The sequence below is a fragment of the Mytilus edulis genome, chromosome 2, assembly GCF_963676685.1.
Source record: "Mytilus edulis chromosome 2, xbMytEdul2.2, whole genome shotgun sequence".
Classification (NCBI taxonomy): domain Eukaryota; kingdom Metazoa; phylum Mollusca; class Bivalvia; order Mytilida; family Mytilidae; genus Mytilus; species Mytilus edulis.
This window is the reverse complement of record NC_092345.1, coordinates 92034097-92056974: the sequence shown is the minus strand read 5'-3', so window position 1 is coordinate 92056974 and position 22878 is coordinate 92034097. Positions and strand designations below refer to the sequence as shown.

Here is a 22878-nt window from a genome sequence, read left to right as displayed (position 1 = left end):
AATAAAAAAGACAAACAGAAAAACAATATTACACATGACACAACATAGAAAACTAAAGAATAAACAACACGAACCCCACCAAAAACTAGGGGTGATCTCAGGTGCTCCGGAAGGGTAAGCAGATCCTGCTCCACATGCGGCACCCGTCGTGTTGCTTATGTGATAACAAATCCGGTAAATAGTCTAATTCGGTAGGTCACATTCAGGAAAGGGAAGGGGATTGTAGTTACGACGTAAGGAACATATCCGATATCATTTGTGAACGGTCAACCAACTCGTGATGGCGTCCGTAAAATTTACGAAGGGATGATTTCAACTTCACATTTGGAACTCTTGGTTTAATAGCTTCCTTGTGAGCAGCAACCCTCTATCAAGAAAATCATGATAGGAAATGCAAGCACGGGAATATCGTATCAATTGGGAGATATATACCCCGTATGCAGGTGCTGCTGGAATGTTGCTACTTAGAAATGGAAAGTTCACAATTGGAAAGCTGAAATCATCTCTTTTGTCGTAAAGTTTTGTTTTCAACCGACCCTCATTGTCAATTTCTAGATGTAAGTCAAGATATGAGGCCGACTTAACTGTATCTGTAGTATCCTTTATCTCTAGCTCGATTGGATAGATGCGTTCCACAAAGTCACCAAATTTTGAATTATTTAGTGAAAGAACATCATCTATATAGCGAAACGTAGAGTTAAAGGATAGTGCTAACTTCTTATCTTTCTTCCTAAGAAGTTCCTGCATGAAGTCAGCCTCATAATAATAAAGAAACAAGTCGGCAAGTAGAGGGGCACCGTTTGTTCCCATTGGAATGCCGACAGTCTGTTGAAAAACACGTCCTCCGAACGTAACAAATATGGTGTCAATCAAGAAATCAAGCATCTTGATAATATCAGTTTCAGAGAATTTTTTGTTCGAATCAGAGTGATCCTTTACAAAGTAGGATTTATCCCTCCCTAAGACAAGATACTTGTATCTACGTTGGTCATTCTTTTTTACGAAGCAAAGCAATACCAACTCTTTCAATTTGTCTTTTAGTTTGGAATGTGGAATACTAGTGTACAGAGTAGAAAAGTCAAATGTTTTAATACTGTTACAAGATGAAAGAGAGTTAGATTGTATGTACTCTAAAAGATCTTTGGAATTTTTAAGTATCCACATCTGATTCACGCCCCCTCTAGAATAGGCAGTTTCACAATAACTTTGAAGCCCGTCTTTGATTGCTGATAAAATAGATGTTAATAATTTAGAAAGAAGTTTCGTGGAGCACTTGGAAGACCCAGCAATATACCGTTGTTTGTAAGGACACTTATGTAGTTTAGGTATCCAATACAGTGATGGCAGATCCAGTTCTTCATCTTTGGTTGAAATTCCAAAGGAACACAGAACAGACCTATGATTATCCAGGATTTCCTCTTTGGTAAGTGTCGTGAGTGTATATGTTGAGTTTCCAAGTGAATTGTCAATACCTAATTCGTTTATCAAGCAGTTAATGTAATGAGTTTTACATACAAAAACGATGTTGTTTGGGGCTTTATCTGCGGGGACAACAACATATTTGTCATGGAGGTAGGATAGGTGTTTTGCAACATTTGGGTCTTTAAAGATTGACGTAGCATGGGCATTGATAGACCCATTCAGTTTCTTAATTCTGATTTGTATCAACGACCTCACTGCCTTGATCCATTCGGAAAGAGTGTCTATGTCTTCCTTCTCGCGTTTAGCCCATTGCCTGGCATAATCCTCAACTGAATCCATCAAAATTTTAAAGTTAAATTTCCAATTGATGGATTTAGGCTCACGATATTTCGGACCTTTCGATAACACATTTCGTAGAGAAGTGTTATTAAAAATGTTGAGGTCACCGGTAATAACGTGGCCAGCGGGATTATAAGTGAATTGGGAACTAGCACAAGTGCAATCGGGAGATTTAGACTTGAAGTCGTCAATATCGAGATCCTGCAAAACGTGTTTGTAATTGAAAATTTTAGTTGCAATAGGTTTGGTATAGGTATAAGAAATGATTGGTACAGACTGGTCTTTGAAATAAGGAGGTATTTTCGATTGAACTAATTTATGATGAAGGATATTGCCTAAGTTGACGCCATCGATACCTTTGTTGGCAAAGGAAAGATTAAGGAAAGATCTTTTCTCTTTTTCATCTTTGCCAATGCGGACTGGCTTGAAAAGTCTGTGACTTGCAATATCCGAAATTATAGCTGTAATTTTGTATAGGTTTGAATGAGGGTTTGTAACAGTGGATTCCAAACATAAATTGAACAGAGAATGAAGTTTTGAAAGGGGTAATGAATAAAGTTTCGTGCGAATGTGATGAATACCTAACGGCTTTCGTATAAATGGCAGCAAGTCATTAATAGAGACATCATGCAGAGAAGGTGATGTATAATGACGATGACCATGACTGCGTCTACGTCGAGGAGTCGAGTTGAAAATATTCATCACATTCACCGAGTTACACGAAGGACTAGATAGAATACCTATACCATCAATTTTGTCATTGCAGCCATACGGTGTTGCAGTTCCCAATAGTCTAATCCAGTATTCTTCTTTTTGTCTACGGAGAGTCGTTGAAAGATTAGGATTGTTAGAGCTATGGTATATCTTTTCGATAATGCGAACTGTCATAGAAACGATGGAATGATCGGGCTGATTAAAATGCTGGTATAGAATGTCGTTAGCATTGAGGTTAATGTCTGATCTATGACCGCACATACGTTTGTTTAGCCTTCCTTTCGTTTCACCGACGTATACCAATCCGCAAAGGTTGCACTCTAATCCGTAGACGACATTTATCGATTTACAATTCAGATCATCGTAACTTTTGGTAAAATATGACTTCTTGGTCAAATTGCTAGTGAATTCAGCATCTGTAATTAAAATAGCACAAGTTTTGCAGCCTTTGGTCTCACATTTTGAAATGCGACAGTGTTGTACTGTGTCATCAAAAACCAAAATGTCTTTAAGGAGAACTGAACATTGCTGTATATGTGTAATATTGCTATTGTCACTAGGACGATGATCTGAATGAGTCGTGTTTGAGATATTTGTCATGTCTGGTGATGAGGGGACACCTGCCATATCAGACGACACCGTGTCCATGGTGACGTCTGTTTCGGACCTTTTTATACTGGGCGACTTGCATTCCTAAAGAGGGAAAAGACAGACAGTATATTAGTAACTGGCGTCCTATTAGTCTGTTGAATACTGATATGAAAATAGCTTCTGCTGTTATAACTAATAGACTTAAACCCGTTTTACCATTTATCATAAGTGACACACAAAAAGGTTTCATTAAAGACAGATTTATGGGTGAGAACACACGCCTTTTATATGATTTGATGCACTATCTTGAGGAAAAATAATAAGACAGGTCTTTTATTACTTGTTGATTTTGAAAAAGCATTTGATTCCTTGGTTGTTTTTTTTATTCTTTGAAAAGCTTTAATTTTGGGCCTTCTATATGTAGATGGTTTGAAACTTTATACTCAGGGGCATCAAGTTGTGTTATAAATAATGGACACATGTCTAAGTTTTTTTTCATTTAGAAAGAGGTTGCAGACAAGGAGATCCTCTTTCTCCCTATATATTCATAATTGGGGTTGATTTATTATCTTTAAAACTAAAAGGTAATTCTGACATAAGAGGAATTACTATCAATGATAGTAAATCACTTTTAAGCATGTACGCAGATGACACATTCCTTATGTTAGATGGAAGGTAAGTATAATTGGAGGAAACACTTTCATGTTTTGAATCTTTTTATAAAATTTCAGGTTAGAAAATAGATGCTTCAAAGGACAAAAGCACTATGGGTTGGAAGTAAAAAATATTCTGATCTTATTTTATATCCCAACTTAAAACTTCATTGGTCACATTCAAATTTTAAACTTTTGGGGATTGAATTTTCTTTAGATTCAAGCTGTATCACAGAAATTAATTTTGCTAAGAAAATTAAAGAGGTCTCTGTAATTCTGAAGAGCTGGCAACATCGAAAACTCACATTATTTGGGAAAATTACAGTAATTAAATCACTTGCTCTTTCAAAGTTTTTTTATTTATTGACTGCATTACCAAACCTACCACACTCCATGTTAACAGAGCTCACTTCATTATTTTATGATTTCATATGGATGGAAAACCAGACAGAATTAAGCCAAACACACTTATTAGTGATAGTTCTCAAGGTGGACTTAATATGGTACGTCTTCATTCCTTTAATTATCTATTTGAAAATTAGTTGGATAAAAAGACTGCTGGCAAACCCTAGTGGTGGTTGGCAGCAGTTGTTACTGGCAGACCCTATGCAGTATGGAGGCGAAAGGGTTTTAAATCTTCAGAAGAAAAAGCTGATTGAGATTTCTAAAAGATATAAAAATTCTTTCTGGAAGGATGTTTTACTATGCTTTTCCGCTGCAAAACCTATTACTGAGATTTCTGTCAGTGACATTTTATTCTTAGATATTTTGAACTTTCCTTCTTTGGATGATTTCCCATATTACATTCAACGGGAAAAGGGGTGTGTGCAGTCAGTAAGTGACCTTATTAATCGTGAAAATATGATTTTTTTTTATAAATTTGAGCAATTTCAAGAAAAAGTACAAACCAACAATTTTATTAAATATTATGGTCTGATTTCAAAAATCCCTATATACACTATGAAAAAATGCTTTAAAGAGAACTGTCTAAATCAAGATTTAGATAAGTCTAACACTGGTGATACTTTCTTAAAAAAAATAGGTGTATTGTGAAAGCCAAATTTGTATATAAAAAGTTAGTACGTGAAGTTATTCCACTATCAACAATCAAATCTTTTAAATGGGAAGAACTGTTAGTTATTGATACTACAGAATGGTCAGAATATTTCATGATAACAAAAAAATCTTGTAGAGATGCTTATTTAAGAACCTTTCAATATAAACTTTTGCATAGAATTATATACTAATACCTTTTTGTACAAAATCCAATTAAAAGATACCAAGTCATGTACTTTTTGTAAACTTGGAGAAGAAACCATTGAACACCTGTTTTTTGAATGCCCAATAACTTTTCAATTGTGGCAGTCTTTTTCCAATATTGGGAAACCTTTTTTTGTAATCTTTGATCTCAACAAAGAGAATGTGTTTCTTGGTTGCATGCATGAAAGTTTATTATTGAATCTGCTAATCATAATTACAAAGAATTATGTATATAAATGTAAATTAAATGAAACAAAACCAAATATTCTTATTGTTAAAAATTAATTAGTCAGAGATACATTTCGTATATTAGTTTTTTTTTCTTTTTTTCCTGTATTTACTCCTTGATACCATTGTCAGGTGGTAGTGTAATGGGGGGGGGGGTAGAATCCTGACTATTGAAAAACAAATAACAGATTAAAAAAAATAAGTTCTTGTGGTACTATCCACCTAGAAAATCAGCAACACGTTCATTAAGGCTCTCCCTGAAAATGATCAGCATTTACGCTTGTGCTGTATCTAATTCTAAGGTATTTTTTGTAATCAAAGCTGATGGATAAATTGCAATTGTCTGCATTAAGACACCAACCCTGTGTTGGTTTTCCTGATAATGACATGAGTCCGTGGCGCAGGAAAATTGGTACCGTTAATGTCATTACTGCATTACTGCATACCATGTGTTTAGTAGACGGAGTATAATCCGATTTGTGATCTTTAAGAAATTGCTGTAGAAGAAATAGATGTATGTGCCTGTAGTATTCACAGTGGCGATTTTTGTAAAATAATGGAAATAAAATCAGTCTATAAATGCTGCTGTGATCCCCTTAACCATTGACCTAGTTGCTTAAAAACCAATAGGATTTCATGCCTTGACAATTATTAACCAAAATTGGTATAAACCGGATATATGGCTCATCAGATATTGTTTGGGATAAACTTTTCCAGCCTTACCTGATTTATACATTTTTAATTATTATAAACCTTTTTGCAATATGTTATGGAAAATACATTCAGAATGCTACTATGGATACACAAAAGAAGCTTTATATTTCACAGTATCAACTATTGGAAATCATACCTATGGAATATACTGTGAATCTAGAATTTTCTTAAAGGGAGAGGGAAATTCTAGAAAACTGAATATATTCATTATCCCTAAAAACCATTTTAATCATCAGAAACGTGTTCGTCAAAGAGGAGTGGTACACCGTTTAAGTCTTCCACTGTGCATATGTATGACACCAACAGTAACCTTTATTGTTTGAAGCCCAACAAAAAGAGGATGGAATATTTCCCCTTATTTCATCAGTAGCAGTTTTATCTGTTATATTTTACCCCAATTCAGCATTTTTTTCATGTTTGGTATAAGTTAATGTTGGAAAATTTGTTCAAAAGAAAAGTCTATAAATAGCTGCAATTACTTTTGACCTTTTATCAATTGCCCTAAAAATAAAAGACATCTTCGTCGTCTCTCAGGCATTATAATGCCAAGTTTGGTAGATAATTATTTTTTGCATAAAAGATTTCATCCTGAAACCAAAATGTTGTTGCCTGGACATGATACTAGTAGCATATTTCAAATATTTGAAAATTAAAATTAGCGTTTTCATTGCTTGATAAATAATGTAAGAGGGACAAATGAAACCAAAGGAACATTCAAACTCATAAGTCAAAAATAAACTGAGAACATCATGGCAAAACAAAAGACAAAACACAACACAACATAAATCAAAGTGTTTGTATTCACTGAAGTGTGAAAATTGCTTGAATTTATTAGTGAGAAGTTAAATTAAGCATTGCATCGTATAAAGCATTGGATGTCCTACAATTATGGACAAAGGAAGATAACTGTAATTTTAAAAATTACTTTAACAATGATATCATTGATATTCTTTTAACAGATATTAAATTACTGCACGAGTAATGTTATGTTCTTGGCAAGTATAATATCACTTTGTTACCTTAATATCTGAGCATATATTTCATTGATAAATATCTGGCAATCTTCATGGATAGGATGAATAGAATGTTATGATCAATGCACTATATTTTGTGTATCTCAAAAGTTATGATTAACCTTTGAAGATTTAGATATCAAGTCAGTTCTATAGGGTGTGATTGCATGTTACGCAATCTTTACCCAAAAATTACCTGAAATAGAATCAGCAACACAAAACCCCATCAAAAACAGCTGGAATGTCGTGTGCTCTATTATATGTGATTCATCAAATTCTAATTAAGACTAGTTTCAACAATGTCTTCTTTTGAAGTTTTTTTTAATTTACATAATGGGAATTTACATTCACATTAAGTACATAATAATATAAATTAATACACTAATATACTTAACTACCACATGTATATCACATTAAATATATTCATAATACTGCCATGAGTTTATTTATTCATCATTGTACTAAATGTAGAGATTAAAAAAAATATTATTGGGTGTCTAAAAATCTAGGGGAGTATAAAATGTCAGAACCAATTTATCAAAATGTTATTAATTTTTATTCATATGAAAATCTTTAGATCTTAACACTTGACTTTTTTTCATTGTCACAATAATTTTTATATATCTAAAAATTCTAAAAAAAAAAAAAAAGGGAGGGAACTCCAATTAACTTATTATGAACATATATTATTTTCATGTTTTTTTTTCTGAAGTCATGATGATTTCTTTATTGATAACACACATCTTAAGTTTGAAAATGAAAATTTACATTAACTAAGTTTTTTCTATATAAGACTATAGTAAAAAATATAGATTGAACTGCACTATCTTAAAAGGTTTTGACTCCATATTAAAACCATGACGAGGAATAAGGGTAATTTTTTTGCTAATTACAATTATACAAATTGATAAAAAAGCAAAACAAACAAAACGAGCTGAACCACTGACTCCAATTTTCAGTTGGTAGAGTTCCCTTAATAAATGGATAATGTTGGTATGCAAAATGTCAAACAAAAACAATTAAATGTCGCCAGATTGACAACACTTAAGCATGTTAAAAACTGCAATTTGAAAATGTAAATTTAGTGAGATAAAACTTAATGCAGTAAAGTGTATATCTTGTAAGGTAGTGTTGGACATGAAAAAGCAATGTACCAAAATAGTAATAATGTAATCAGGTGTATATGTAATTGTTATTGTTTTTTTTTGTTTTTTTAGCAATATCACCTTTAGGTAAGCATATACAGAGACCTGGAAACCTGCCAATAAAGTTTCTACTGTAGCATTATAAAGCAATATCTGGTATAAATTGATACACAATGATTTCACATATAATTTTGATAATAAACTCATGATCTATTACTTCCTTTTAAACAATAAAATTTCATATCACATAAATAATTCACTTCAAGTCACATACTTACAATGCAAAACTTTATTCTTTTAAAATGATATGACCCTGTGAGCATCATGCAAATTAGCATCAATAAAACATTGGTTTTTTTTCATACTTCACAGTGCTTTATAAGATATAGTAAAATGTGCTTATTATTACTCAACATTAAAAATTCTTTGAATGAATTTAGCAAAATTGTTGATACTGGTGTTAACAGCAATTAACCCAATCTGTCAAATCATAACTATTTTTTAAATGTGTAACTTAATTATATGACAAATAGTGTATGCAAAACTACTTCATGTATACATTTTGTATCTTTAGGAAAAACATTGAACTTATTCAAATAAACAACTGCTGTGTAAATACAAAATGATATGTTAACTATTACTTAACACACATGATTCATGTTGTAACAATATATAGACTATGTCAATAAATATTATGGTAACTTGATTTTCAGGAATTTTAGTTGAGATTAATCTAACAATCCCCAAGAAAAATCAAAAGTTTCCAATGAACTATTGAGTATGTAGCAAATCAATGTGTGTAGCATGTAACTGTGTTAATCCCAATAATGAGTATGAATATGAATATGAATGTGCATATAATTCCCACGTGTACATACATGTAATTACATTGCATGTATGTTTCATTATCATACGTAACAGCCATCTTATGTCCGTCTGAAATTCAAATTTTATCACACAATGAAATGTTACATTCATGATGACACAAGGTTGAACATTAAAGCGCACAGGTAAATTTTTAAAAAATTGATAGAAATCGTGTTTTCATGATCCTAGCAAAGCAATGATATTATAAGTATTGAATGTCTCTTTTTGTAATTTCATAGGGTTGAAAAAGAGTTGACCATGCACACATTTTAAGAATGTACTGCTTCCGTGCTTCATACAAAATGTACTTCAGTCAACGCTTTTACACCCCAATGAATTTACAAAAAGAAGCTTTCAATTCTTAAATGCAGTATCATATTATCTTCTATGAAGATCTTTTAGTATTATTCTGCAATTGTTTTATAAGCATCACTGTATACATTTTCTTTTAATTATCTTTCAATTTTAATGACAACTATTAGATCTGTTCACACAAAAATTATATAACTATGTTATTTTCAAAATATATCTTATTTAGACCTCTGAAAATCTTAACGGCTATTCCAGAAAAAAAGTATATGGGGGTTTGGATGGCACTTTGATTATTTTTGTATGGGTGGGGGCAGGTCACAACGTTCAAATTATTGTGTGGTTATGTATGCAAAATAATCTGCAATTGTATGGGTGATGCCTTTAAACCCAAACCCCCTACATTTCTTTTTCTGGAATGGCACAGTTTTCCACATTATTAAACACTCTTAAAATGTTAGTAGTTCTACAATAACACAATTTATACTACTAACATCTAATGGATTAAAAACAAATAGTTCTATGAAACAATGTTTATATATTATTATTTATTTCTTTGAACTTACTGACTGATAATTTTCTTTCTCAGCCCAGTAGAGTGATATGAAATATTATCGCTGGAAACTAAGGGTCCAAGTGTCGTTGTCAATGAAATTAGGTAAAATACTGATAAACAGATTATCATTGTCCAAATAAGTTGAAGCCCACTGCACTCATTAACCAGATGCTCCGCAGGGCGCAGCTTTATAAGACCGCAGAGGTTGAACCCTGAACGGTTGGGGCAAGTATGGACACAACATTCAAGCTGGATTCAGCTCTAAATTTGGATTGTGATTAAATAGTTGACACAGCATAGGTTTGGGACACAGAATGAATGGGGTCTAATGAACTTAAAATATTTTTTTTGCCTCTGAGCAATTCACTATGCTGTTGAATATTAATCCTCTCAAAAAAATGTTTGAAGAAATTTTCTTTTTATTTATGAAATCTGTAATGAGAAAAATTCCCCCCCCCCCATTTTTTTTCACACCCCCCTTTCCCTTTTTCCAAAACTGATCTCAATTCAAATTTCTAATGGAGTTTGCAACAATAACTGCTCATTTAAATACATCATAAAATATTAAAATGTAACAAAAGGTGCTTGTTATCACTGAATGGTAAAGATTGTTTTAATTTATCAATTGGTAGTAAAAGTGAATAAACATTGTATATTATATAAAACAATGATTTAAGTTGATTCAACTACTATTCTGGACAAAGAAAGATAACTCCAATCAATTGAAAATTTCTTGCTATTGCACAATATTGTACAATTAGATATTTCTTGCTATTGCGCAATACTGTGCAATTGAAAATATTTGCTATTGCACAATACTGTGCAATTGAAGATTTCTTGCTATTGTCCAATACTGTGCAATTGAACATTTCTTGCTATTGCACAATACTGTGCAATTGAAGATTTCTTGCTATTGCTGAATACTGTGCAATCGAAAATTTCTTGCTATTGCACAATACTTAATATAATAATTTTGGATATTGATTTGAACCAACTTGAAAACTGGGCCAATAATCAAAAATCTAAGTACATTTTTAGATTCAGCATATCAAAGAACCCCAACGATTCATTTTTTGTTAAAATCAAACTAATTTTAATTTTGGACCCTTTGGACCTTTATGTAGACCAATTTGAAAACGGGACCAAAATTTAAGAATCTACATACACAGTTAAATTCGGCATATCAAAGAACCCCAATTATTCAATTTTTGATGAAATCAAACAAAGTTCAATTTTGGACCCTTTGGGCCCCTTATTCCTAAAAATCAATTCCAACCTTCCTTTTATGGTCATAAACCTTGTGTTTAAATTTCATAGATTTCTATTTACTTATACTAAAGTTATGGTGCGAAAACCAAGAATAATGCTTCCTTGGACCCCTTTTTGGCCCCTAATTCCTAAACTGTTCAGACATCAACTCCTAAAATCAATCCCAACCTTCCTTTTGTGGTCATAAACCTTGTGTTTAAATTTCATTGATTTCTATTTACTTATACTAAAGTTATTGTGCAAAAACCAAGAATAATGCTTATTTGGGCCCTTTTTTGGCCCCTAATTCCTAAACTGTTTGAACTCAAACTCCCAAAATCAATTCCAACCTTCCTTTTGTGGTCATAAACCTTGTGTCAAAATTTCATTGATTTCTATTTACTTAAACTAAAGTTATAGTGCAAAAACCAAGAAAATGCTTATTTGGGCCCTTTTTGGCCCCTAATTCCTAAAATGTTGGGACCAAAACTCCCAAAATCAATCCCAACCTTCCTTTTGTGGTCATAAACCTTGTGTTAAAATTTCATAGATTTCTTTTCACTTATACTAAAGTTATAGTGCGAAAACTAAAAGTATTCGGACGCCGTCGACGACGATGTAGACAACGACACCAACGTGATACCAATATATTACCAAAAAATTTTCAATTTTTGCAGTCGTATAATAAATTAGAAATTAACTTTTGAAATAGTTATACTAACGATTTTCACATTTATAAAACTCATCTTACTTTTAAAAAGTGTTTTTACTACAATTCTGAGAAAAGTGAAGGAATTTAACATGGTATAATACACATTTAGTACTATATTTACTAAAGTTTGGACTAATATTATTTAATTGCTAAAAACAAACATCTCAAAACACTTAAATTAAACAAACTATATCTATTACAAACATCTGAAAACACTTAATTCTAACAAAATATTACTATTTTTAACAAGCCTTATACCATTAAATTTGGCAGCAATGGCAGAGGAATATTATTATTATTATTATTATAAACAAAGAAGGAGGTATGACCAGAGCCACTACCTTCCTCATTACAATAAATTTGTATTAATATCTCATTTACAGATTAATATTTTCTGTGACTATAAGATATCTTTTTGATAGATTTATGACACTTGGCATTTTATCTATTTTTTAACTCCCAAGCCAAAAAGTGGTGTCAATTTACAGGCCAAAAAGTGGAGTTATCATGTTTCTCTTTGTAGCAATCTAATTTCATGATTAAAAAAAAATAAAAATCATTTCAGATTGTATTTTGTAAACAGATTTTATTTTTTTAACATAAAAAATATAATGCAGGCACAAATAGGTAAAAAGCTGCTTCATTCAAATAAACACAGGTTAACTATGATTACAATCGTCTACGTTTCATCCCTACCACTGACATATTTTGGTATATTCACTCAATAACAATTAAACTATTCCTGAAGCTAACATCAATTATATATATAATAAAAGACTTAAAAGTTGCTCATAATTTCTATATGTGTGCCAGTATTTGTGATTTGATTGAAGCTAAAGTTACTCATTAATTACATTCAAAAATCTAAAGGGGGTTCCTAAAATAAAAATTTGTTTGTGACCTTTGATTGTTATATGGACAGTAAAATTTGATCTGTCTTATTTTTTAGGATAATGTCAAAATAATTGTCTAAAGGACTTTTGTGTTGGAATGTAAAAAAAACTAATCTAAAAAAATTAATTATCAATAATACTTATGAAAGACAAATTGATGCTTCAGTGTGCCATTCATTTTCCTATTAGTAAGTTATTCTTTTAAATAGTTCATATCCTTTGTTTTCCAATATAAAGCATTCTTATGCATGTAAATTGTATTATTATGTATAATTGAAAAAGAAAAAGGATAAACAAAAGTTTGCAGATGTGCAAGGATGCTTCAAAAACGAAGATTGAATATATTATGTCATACAGTTTTTACTTCAAATCTTTTAATGATCTAATTAGCACAGTAATATAACACAAACCTACAGGAAAATATGATTTTTTTTTCACAAACATAAACAAGTTTAAGCTTTACTATTTATAGCTGACAGTTTCAGAGATTACCCTGTATCAAAAGGATTAAACCTTTTACTGAATAGGAATGAAAAAAATGACAGGAATTCAACAAATAAATAGGATTTAATACAATATATAACACCTTGTCCCCTATCCCAAATCATGGCATCCAGTTACCAAAATCATGTACAGCCTTTTCTTCTTTAACTTTATGTTGGTGACTAGGTAACTGGAAACAGTCAACAGGGAATGCACTAACAGTACGATTATATAACATCAAACTGAACTCTAAACATCCCACCACATGAAGTTTATGATCTTCTTGTATACTAACTATTGATGTCACATTTAAAAATCTGGTACATATTGCTCCTACTTTAGATATTGATCCTAAGCAAACTGTTGGTGGCTGTTCAGCTGTAAGAGATAAACAATAAGTACATTGTAAAACAATTTGTACATTTTAAAACTATAAGTACATTGTAAAACAATTTGTACATTTTAAAACTATAAGTACATTGTAAAACAATTTGTACATTGTAAAACATAATGAACAAAGTTCGAATTATGTCCCTGTACTTTGACAACTTGTGATTTTTTTATGCCTCCACAACTGAAAGTTGGAGGCTATATTATTTTACCTCTGTCCATCCATCCATCCATCCTTCAGTCCATCTGTCCATCTTTTTGTCCATCTATCCCATTATAGGTATATATAGCTATTCCTCACTACTCCTTCTACAGTTTAAATGTTAGGAAGTTTTCACTTTGCTAACTGTATGTACATATATTGAAGGTGTGCATGTGGTCAGAGTTTTTGGCATTAGAGGTGCACAGCTATTCAGATAACTTCTCCTAGTTTGAATGATAGGAAGTTTTCACTTTGCTGACTGTTTGTACATACATTTATATTGAAGGTGTACATGTAGTCCGGGTTTTGATTTTTTTCAATATTTGCTCTTTTGGGAGACAGTTGAACATTGTCAGTTTTGGAGTACCAGGTATACAGATAATTCCTGCTACATTGATCCATAGCCCTATGAGCTCATATTCTCATCTTTGTGTATTTTAGAATAAAACTTGGCATCTGCTTGGCATCATTTGTGTCTCCTAGACAATAATATCTCAAAGAAACTCCTACAAGGACTTTGTTATAATACAGTTACTTCAGAGATGAGTGTGAATATCTACCAATTACTCAAACCTCTTTCAAATTATTACAGTTTGTTTAGTTGACACAGAATTGTTTGAAAAATGTTTTTATATATATTAACCAAATAATGAAACAGCAGAAATAAATATATGATAGTTCTTATGAACAGGTATATTGCCCACTTATTACTTACCTGATATAATCTGTTTATCCAACAGTTTTTTATCTAATGAAAATCTGTAGTCAAATTCCTAAAAAATAAAGCATCAACAATGATCATGACATTTGGAAATTAGGTGATGGAGTAGATGTTAGGACTCAATGAATGCTTTTAAAAATTATGTTTTCCAATTGGTAAAATGAGTAGTCTCCATGTCCGTTTTTATTTAGATTATATTAATTGCATTTATCACCATTTGTACAAATTTGTTTGTTTAGTCACCAGCATAACTTGATCATTAAAACTTCTTCCCAAAATTTGACTTGGTTGATTCTGTAAAGTCAGAAATGTATGTGTGCATTTATTTTTGCCAATACTTGACCTCTAGCAAAAAATGCAAGATCTAATAAATGTGATTATAAAGATTTTAAGAAGCAAAATAAACTACTCCTAAAATAATAAGTGTAATTTTTTATGATTGCAAACCTAATTCTGTCACATTTTTCATAGCAATAGTAACATCGCAATAATTTTACAGTAAACAAAATTAGAACTTATAACTCCTTAGAATAAACAAACATATAAAACTTGCCTGAGATTTTGTCATAAAAGTAAAATTGGCACATGCTGTATTATTGACATGCATTTTCTTCATCTCCACTCGACCACAACAAAAACACTCGTAATCTACACAGTCACAGAATCCCACACTGTTGGTCATAGTCAGATTCTTTAATGTTATTGTCTCATTCCCAACTGTCTCATTAATCTTCGATGACAATAATTTTGGATAATTAATACTAATTTTTTCTTCTTTTTGAAGATAAGCAGTATCTTTCATTATGCCTCCAACATCTTCCAATGATAAATTTAGAGGCCACATACCTTGCTGAAATTGTAATTTTTTGTACTGTTTTGGTTGAAATACACCAAATGCTGACAGTTTTTCCAGTGTTTTATTTTTTACAGCGTTTCCCATTTCTAAAGTTTTATTCTTAATTTTTTCCAGTACAATGTTTAAGTTTCCCTTTACTTCTGGTACTTTCACTGATGTTTTATTTTCAGATTTTTTCATTGATGTGATTTTAATATCTTTTTCAGAAGTTTTCTTTTCTAAATTTAGATTTTTTGTTTCATCTTTTTTCTCTTGTGTCTTCTCTTCTTTTTTCTTTTCATCCTGTTCTTTTTTCACCTCACTCTCTTGTGGTTTCTTGACCAGATCTGGTTTGGCAATAACATTATTGACAGTTCTATCTTTCAAGCTTTTCTCTTCATTTTTTCTTAGAACAACTTGAGTCTTTAATAATTTATTCGAAAAACTTGTTCTTGTTTCTGCTTCTGTAAGGCAGAATAAAGATTCAGATAATAGAAAAATATACAAAAAAAATCAATGCAAATTAGCGTTTTCTGCTTAATTAAAAAAACTAAATATTATTGTCATTCTAATAAAAATGAAAAACATATACACATTACACAAACCTAATGCATATTTACTTCTTTCGAAGGCAGATTGTGAGCTTAAATGAACTGTGACCACATATTTTTATTTTATTTTTTAATTAAGTATAGGATAAAGTTTATTTATAGAAAAAAATAGCGAAATTCTATATTCAAAATAAAAATCGATTTATACCCGCGAGCCCTCTTAAGTACATGCAAAAGTGACATTCATTCCAAAATCATACAGGTTAGGAACAAAGCCTCTATATGGTGGTTACACCTGTATAGAGGGATAACCCTTCTATAGAGGGTTAAAGTTATCACTCTTCAGAGAGAGATATTTGCTTAGACTGGATTTGAAGCAAAACATGGCATATGTGCATTTTCTACTTATAATCGCACTTACCCATACCTGCCAACTGTCAATATGTACGGAAGATTTCCCCCGTATATACTTGCAAATGGAAATTTTGAAAGAGCAATTTTATCCACAATTTACATTTTTATAACCTGCAACATTTGCACCAATTAATGACTATTGTACTAAATTTAATAAGCACATGTCTAGATTGATAAATTGACTATAAAATATATCATCTTAGACTTTTGTTTATCTCAATTAAAAGCTGTAATGATCATGTAAATTCCACTCAGTTATGCCTCGATAACGTTTGGAACAGATTTCTATTGTTAGATTTAACATAAATGTTCCTATAGTTCATAATAGATGGCATGTTCTGTCACTTTAAGATTAGAGTAGAAAATTGAGCATTCCAATTTATAGTAAAGAGAAATTATTAATACAATGCTATAGATTATAATCAAATATAACTAGAAAATGCCACTATTCCATCTTCCTGCTTTAAATTCATTCTAAAGAGACAATTTTATCCTTCTTTAAAAGAGTTAACCTCTACACAGGTATAAACACTATATCATGCTATATAGAGGGTTTGTTCCCAAACAATTATAGACATAATTATTTGTATATAAGATATCTTATACATGTATAGTTTCAAAGATATCTAATATAGTTTATGCAATATCTTATATAGTTTATAAGATATCTAATATAGTTTATAAGATATCTAATATAGTTTAAATTATAAGATATCTAATACAATGTACATACAATGTATTGTTTATAAGATAGCTTAAATAATTTATAAAATAACTCGATAATTACATGTACCGGTAAATGAGATTTCTTATAAACTATAGACAATATCTCATAAACTATATATAAGTTATCTTCTAAACTATATAAAATACCTTACAAACTATATAAGATATCTTATAATCCATATGATATCTGGTAAAGTTTATGAGATATCTTGAAGTTTGAATAAAAAGTAAAACGGCTAGCCAAAGAGTAGTTTTACATTTGTAACATGTTTAATATTGTATCATTATGATTTTCATTTTATTTAACAGTTTTCAGAAGTTTTTAGGTTATCAGTGTACCTGTTCATTGCATGGTAAATATTTTTTTTTAACATAAATCTTGAACAGTTGCATACAGGTCAGTATTCTGTTCAATAAGGATTATCACAACTGATGTGACATCTTAATATCTTAGATGATACAAAATTCTACAGTACAACTTTGCACCTACAATAATACACCTAATAGCTATTTGTCTGCCATACCTGGATATCACACAGGTTCCTGTTAAATTTTGATGTCATAAAACAAAATATCTGACGCCACAATGGAAAATAGTCTGAGATTACTCTGACGTCCAACGGCTGCTTTGCCAGACAAGCTGGGGCCGTGGGACATCAGAGCTCGTCCCATATCAAAAAGTGGATATTTGCCCACCCAAAATAGATGTGCTGCTTCGTTGCTTCTGGTGCCGACTGACGGCCTTGAAATTATATAAATCGGGCATCAATGTGTTCCTTTTTCATTTATCTTTTCATTTATGTAAGTTTCACTTACCTGCCAACCTTTATTTTCTCATTATTAGACAGTTTTCACAGTGACCCATCGATTTTAGGCATTTTGACTTTCACTTTCAAATGGATGTCAAGTTACGAGAGAGTTCGTGGTCTCGAGACTCAAAATATGCAAATATTTATATTTTTTCACCTCCTTTATAGCAAATCGATAATTAATATTTAGTAGCCAACCATGATTTTTCACCTCCTTTAAAGGAGATAGGTATGAAGCATTTAGTTCTGACATACGTTACAATCTGAAGCTCTCAGACATTTAGATAACTTGCATCGTAAATGAACGATGTGTTACATTATGGTCATTTGCATAAATCATCACTGTTTTCTCATGGTCACGTGATAATCTTTGAAAATGAAAGGCAAAATGTCGAAATCGATGGGTCACTGTGAAAACTGTCTAATGATGAGAAAATAAAGGTTGGCAGGTAGGTGAAACTTACATAAATGAAGAGATAAATGAAAAATAAACAGATTGATGCCTGATTTATATAATTCCAAGGCCGTCAGTCGGCACCAGAAGCGACGAAGCAGCGCATCTATTTTGGGTGGGCAAATATTCACTTTTTAATATGGGACGAGCTCTGACATCCCACGGACCCAGCTTGTTTGGAAAAACAGCCGTTGGACGTCAGAGTAATCTCGGACTAGATGGAAAAGTGATTGTGTATTAGGTCAAAAGTTTTAAGCAGAGGGGTCAGCCGGGATTAGCGATAAGGTGTATTGTTACAATGGCAAGAACTGCAGCCAATAGAACTATAGTACTATGTTAACAGTCAGTGACGGTAGTTCCAATACCGATATCATATTGATCAAAGTATTTTGCTTTTAGAAATTTAGTGTATATTTATTTGTATCATAGTGCCACACTAAAGTGCTTACTTGATGGTTGAGGCAAGGATAAGAAAATGTACATCATCCAGAACGTTGTTACACATAATATTGCAAATAGAAATTGTCGCTTTTTGTATAATAATCTCAAAATTGCCATGTTCCCAAAACATTCTTTTTCTCATTCGATGTCAAATTGAAGCATGTATAGCATTTTGAAATTTCCGTGAGTTTAAAACGCAGATGTGATTTCTAAGTGACAAGATTAGATTGGACTTACATTTTCGCCCCATGTATAGTTCGGCCTTTCCTCAACAGGTGCATAGGCGTGAACATAATATAACTTGGGTAGCTAGAGGCTCTAAAGAGCCTGTGTCGCTCACCTTGGTCTATGTGAATATTAAACAATGGACACAGATGGATTCATGACAAAATTGTGTTTTGGTGATGGTGATGTGTTTGTAGATCTTACTTTACTAAACATTCTTGCTGCTTACAATTATCTCTATCTATAAAAGTACTATGAAGGGCAATAACTCCTTAGGGGGTCAACTGACTATTTTGGTCATACTGACTTATTTTTAGTTCTTACTTTGCTGTACATTATTGCTGTTTACAGTTTATCTCTATCTATAATAATATTCAAGATAACAAAAAAACAGCAAAATTTCCTCAAAATTACCAACTCAGGGGCAGCAACCTAACAACCGATTATCCGATTCATCTGAAAATTCCAGGGCAGATTTTGGTCATGTTGACTTATTTGTAGATCTTACTTTGCTGAACACTATTGCTGTTTACAGTTTATCTTTATCTATTATAATATTCAAGATAATAACCAAAAACAGCAAAATTTCCTTAAAATTACCATTTCAGGGGCAGCAACCCATCAACGGAATGTCCGATTCATCTGAAAATTTCAGAGCAGATAGATCTTGACCTGATAAACAATTTTACCCCCATGTCAGATTTGCCATCAATGCTTTGGTTTTTGAAATATAAGCCAAAAACTGCATTTTACCACTATGTTCTATTTTTAGCCATGGCGGCCATCTTGGTTGGGCAGGGCAGGGCATCGGACACATTTTTTTAACTAGATACCCCAATGATGATTATGGCCAAGTTTGGTTAAATTTGGCCCAGTTGTTTCAGAGGCGAAGATTTTTCTAAAAGATTACTAAGATTTACGAAAAATGGTTAAAAATTGACTATAAAGGGCAATTACTCCTAAAGTGGTCAATTGACCATTTTGGTCATGTTGTCTTATTTGTAGATCTTACTTTGCTGAACATTATTGCTGTTTACAGTTTTTCTCTATCTATAATAATATTGAAGATAATAACCAAAAACAGCAAAATTTCCTTAAAATTACCATTTCAGGGGCAGCAACCCAACAACGAAATGTCCGATTCATCTGAACATTTCAGGGCAGATAGATCTTGACCTGATGAACAATATTACTCCATGTCAGATTTGCTCTAAATGCTTTGGTTTTTGAGTTATAAGTCAAAAACTGCATTTTACCCCTATGTTCTATTTTTAGCCATGGCGGCCATCTTGGTTGGTTGGCCGGGTCACCGGACATATTTTTTAAACTAGATACCCCAATGATGATTGTGGCCAAGTTTGGTTAAATTTGGCCCAGTAGTTTTAGAGAAGATTTTTGTAAAAGTTAACGCAGGACGACGACGACGGACGCCGGACGCTAAGTGATGAGAAAAGCTCACTTGGCCTTTCGGCCAGGTGAGCTAAAAAGGGTCTGGAATGAGACATAAAAAAAATTCGAATGTTCACACCATAAGTATATGTATTGAAATCTTTGTATTAGGATGGAAAATATAGTTTTTGTGACGGCGACAATCCTCGGACTCTCAATAGGCTGGGTTGATATAGAATAAAACCTATAAAAATAAAATCTGAAAAGATTCAGGAAGTTTGTGGAATATAAAAACGTATACAAAAGAAAAAGAAGGGGTTCTTTCTTTGTTCATATACAGAGTATAAAAACAAATCAAGTAAGTCACATATCCAGTACAGATAAATGAAAAAAACTAAGGGTAGATTATGATAGAAGAAAACAACAAAAAAAAACAGTTTAGTAAATATACAGCAAAACTAAATAATATTTTCTGCCCAAAATATAGTGTTTTTTTTTTAAATAACAATTTACATATATATGTTTATATAAGTGTTGTTGAAAGGAAGATTTTCAAATGTTGTATGTGTATATAAAGCTTTGACTCGGATTTTCAAATATTTTAGCTTCGTTCATCACAGAAGAGACATTTAAAATTGTCGAAATACACATCTGGTGCAGAAAAAAAATGGTATCGTTAATGTTAAAAACTACATGTATCACTTGGTCAGTACCTCAGCTGGTGGTGGACTGTTCAACAGTCCCCTAGGGTATTACCAGCCAAGACTTGAAACCAGTAATTCGGTCTTGCATGAAAATACGGTTATTATTCTAATGAAATGTGCTGTTTTCAGTTAAAGATTTACTTTGAAATAAGGAATATATATCACTCACATTGATCAGCTCTTTAATATTAAAAAAAAGAAGAGTAGACGTTGTATTATAACAAATAAGAGAACTATTCACCAAGGTTCAAATGAAGTGGAGATTAGCAATTATAGAAACCGTCAGAGGCAGTCTTCGGCAATGAGAAAAAAAAAACATAAGGTATAGTCGGCTATAATATGCCCTGATATAGCAAATACAACAGACATGAACAAACGATAACCACTGAACTACAGACTCCTGACTTTGGATAGGCACATAACGCATGTGGTGGGGTTAAACATGTTTGTGAGCTCTCAAACCATCCCAAACCAAGGACAATGGTGTTACAACACAACACAAGAACAAACTATAAACATGAATTGAAAAGCGCGTACCTCGTCAGATCGATACAAGACAGAGAAACATCTAACAAAAACACAACCCAGACGTGTCCGGGTATCTATACATTCACCACAACAAAAAATGATGCAAAGTACATGTATGAGAATACTCACAGATACTTACAGCTAGTTCAAAATTGATAACAACTTATAAAATAATCATGTATCTAAAACTTAAATGTTTGTATTAAGTTTTAGATTTTCAAATATTCTAGCCTCGAACATCACTGAGGACCATCAATGAGGAGACAGACAGACAGACACATGTGTCATAATTCGTCCCTGTAGATTGTATGTAATGTTAATATATAGAAAAACAGGAAATATATTTTACAAGATTTCCTTCTAGACACTAGCTCTTGATTATAAACAAGCTTCTGTCCAAGTTTGGTAGAAATCCAGGATAGTTTAAGAAAGTTATAAAACATTTAAAAACTTTAACCACCGAGTGAATATTTGTCGACGACAACGACGGAATGTATGATCGCTATGTCTCGCTTTTTCGACAAGAAGGGGTCTCGGTGGCCAATTGACTAGAATATTAAGTTTTTCTTTCAAAGGTCGGTGGTTTTCTCCGGGCACTCCGGCTTCCTCCACCCAAAAAGCCCTAAAGTGGCGCTTAATGTCGTTAAAACACCAACAATCAATCAATCAATTACAGAGGAAATATTTGTTTGACATCATTTATACTTCCTTATATTAATGTGAAATAATCAAACTAGAAAGAGAGATAACTAATGATATCTATTTTTGAAACAATTTTGTTATTAAGAAAAAGAAAAGTGTAATATACCGGTACCTAGGCGAATCCAGGGGGGGGGGCGCCCCCCCCCCCCCTTTTCGTGGGAAAAATTTGGTTGATTATATAGGGAATCATTGAAGCATGACTGGAGCGGGTACCCCTTTGGAAAAGTTCTGGATCCGCCAGTGCGGTATGAGTGTTAACAATATTTCATTATGAAATCTTATACAATATAAATCCACATTGGGGCAAATAAGATTCAGAAACATGGAACACGTGCGTATATTGGTCGGTTTCCTTGTTTCTGAATCTGATGCAATGTACAAAAATAACTAATAAATACATGATCTGTTAATACATATCAAAAATATCATTTAAGTTTCATGAAGAACTGAAAAAAGAAAAATGTGCAATTTATTAGATGAAATGCTAACAGGCATATTTGTTAAACCTTTTAAATTTAATTATGAGCATTTTGTACCATAAAAATAAAAGAATCTTTGCATTGGTAGTATGTCTAATTGTGTACAAGACATTTTCTTTTTAAATTAATGCTCAATTTGAATTTTTGAACATGTGAATGCA

General features: G+C 32.0%; 1 protein-coding gene across 1 annotated transcript; it reads right to left on the bottom strand.

Annotated features, from left to right (window-relative positions):
* Positions 1–8116: 8116 nt before the first annotated feature.
* LOC139513451 (uncharacterized) lies at positions 8117–18862 on the bottom strand. The gene is made up of 5 exons (XM_071301939.1): positions 18699–18862; positions 15014–15759; positions 14455–14512; positions 11703–13525; positions 8117–10243 (listed from the first exon to the last, which is right to left on the bottom strand). The coding sequence occupies exons 1-4, from the start codon at positions 18805–18807 to the stop codon at positions 13269–13271; spliced, it is 1170 nt and encodes a 389-aa protein (XP_071158040.1). The 5' UTR covers positions 18808–18862; the 3' UTR covers positions 8117–10243; positions 11703–13268.
* Positions 18863–22878: the final 4016 nt, after the last annotated feature.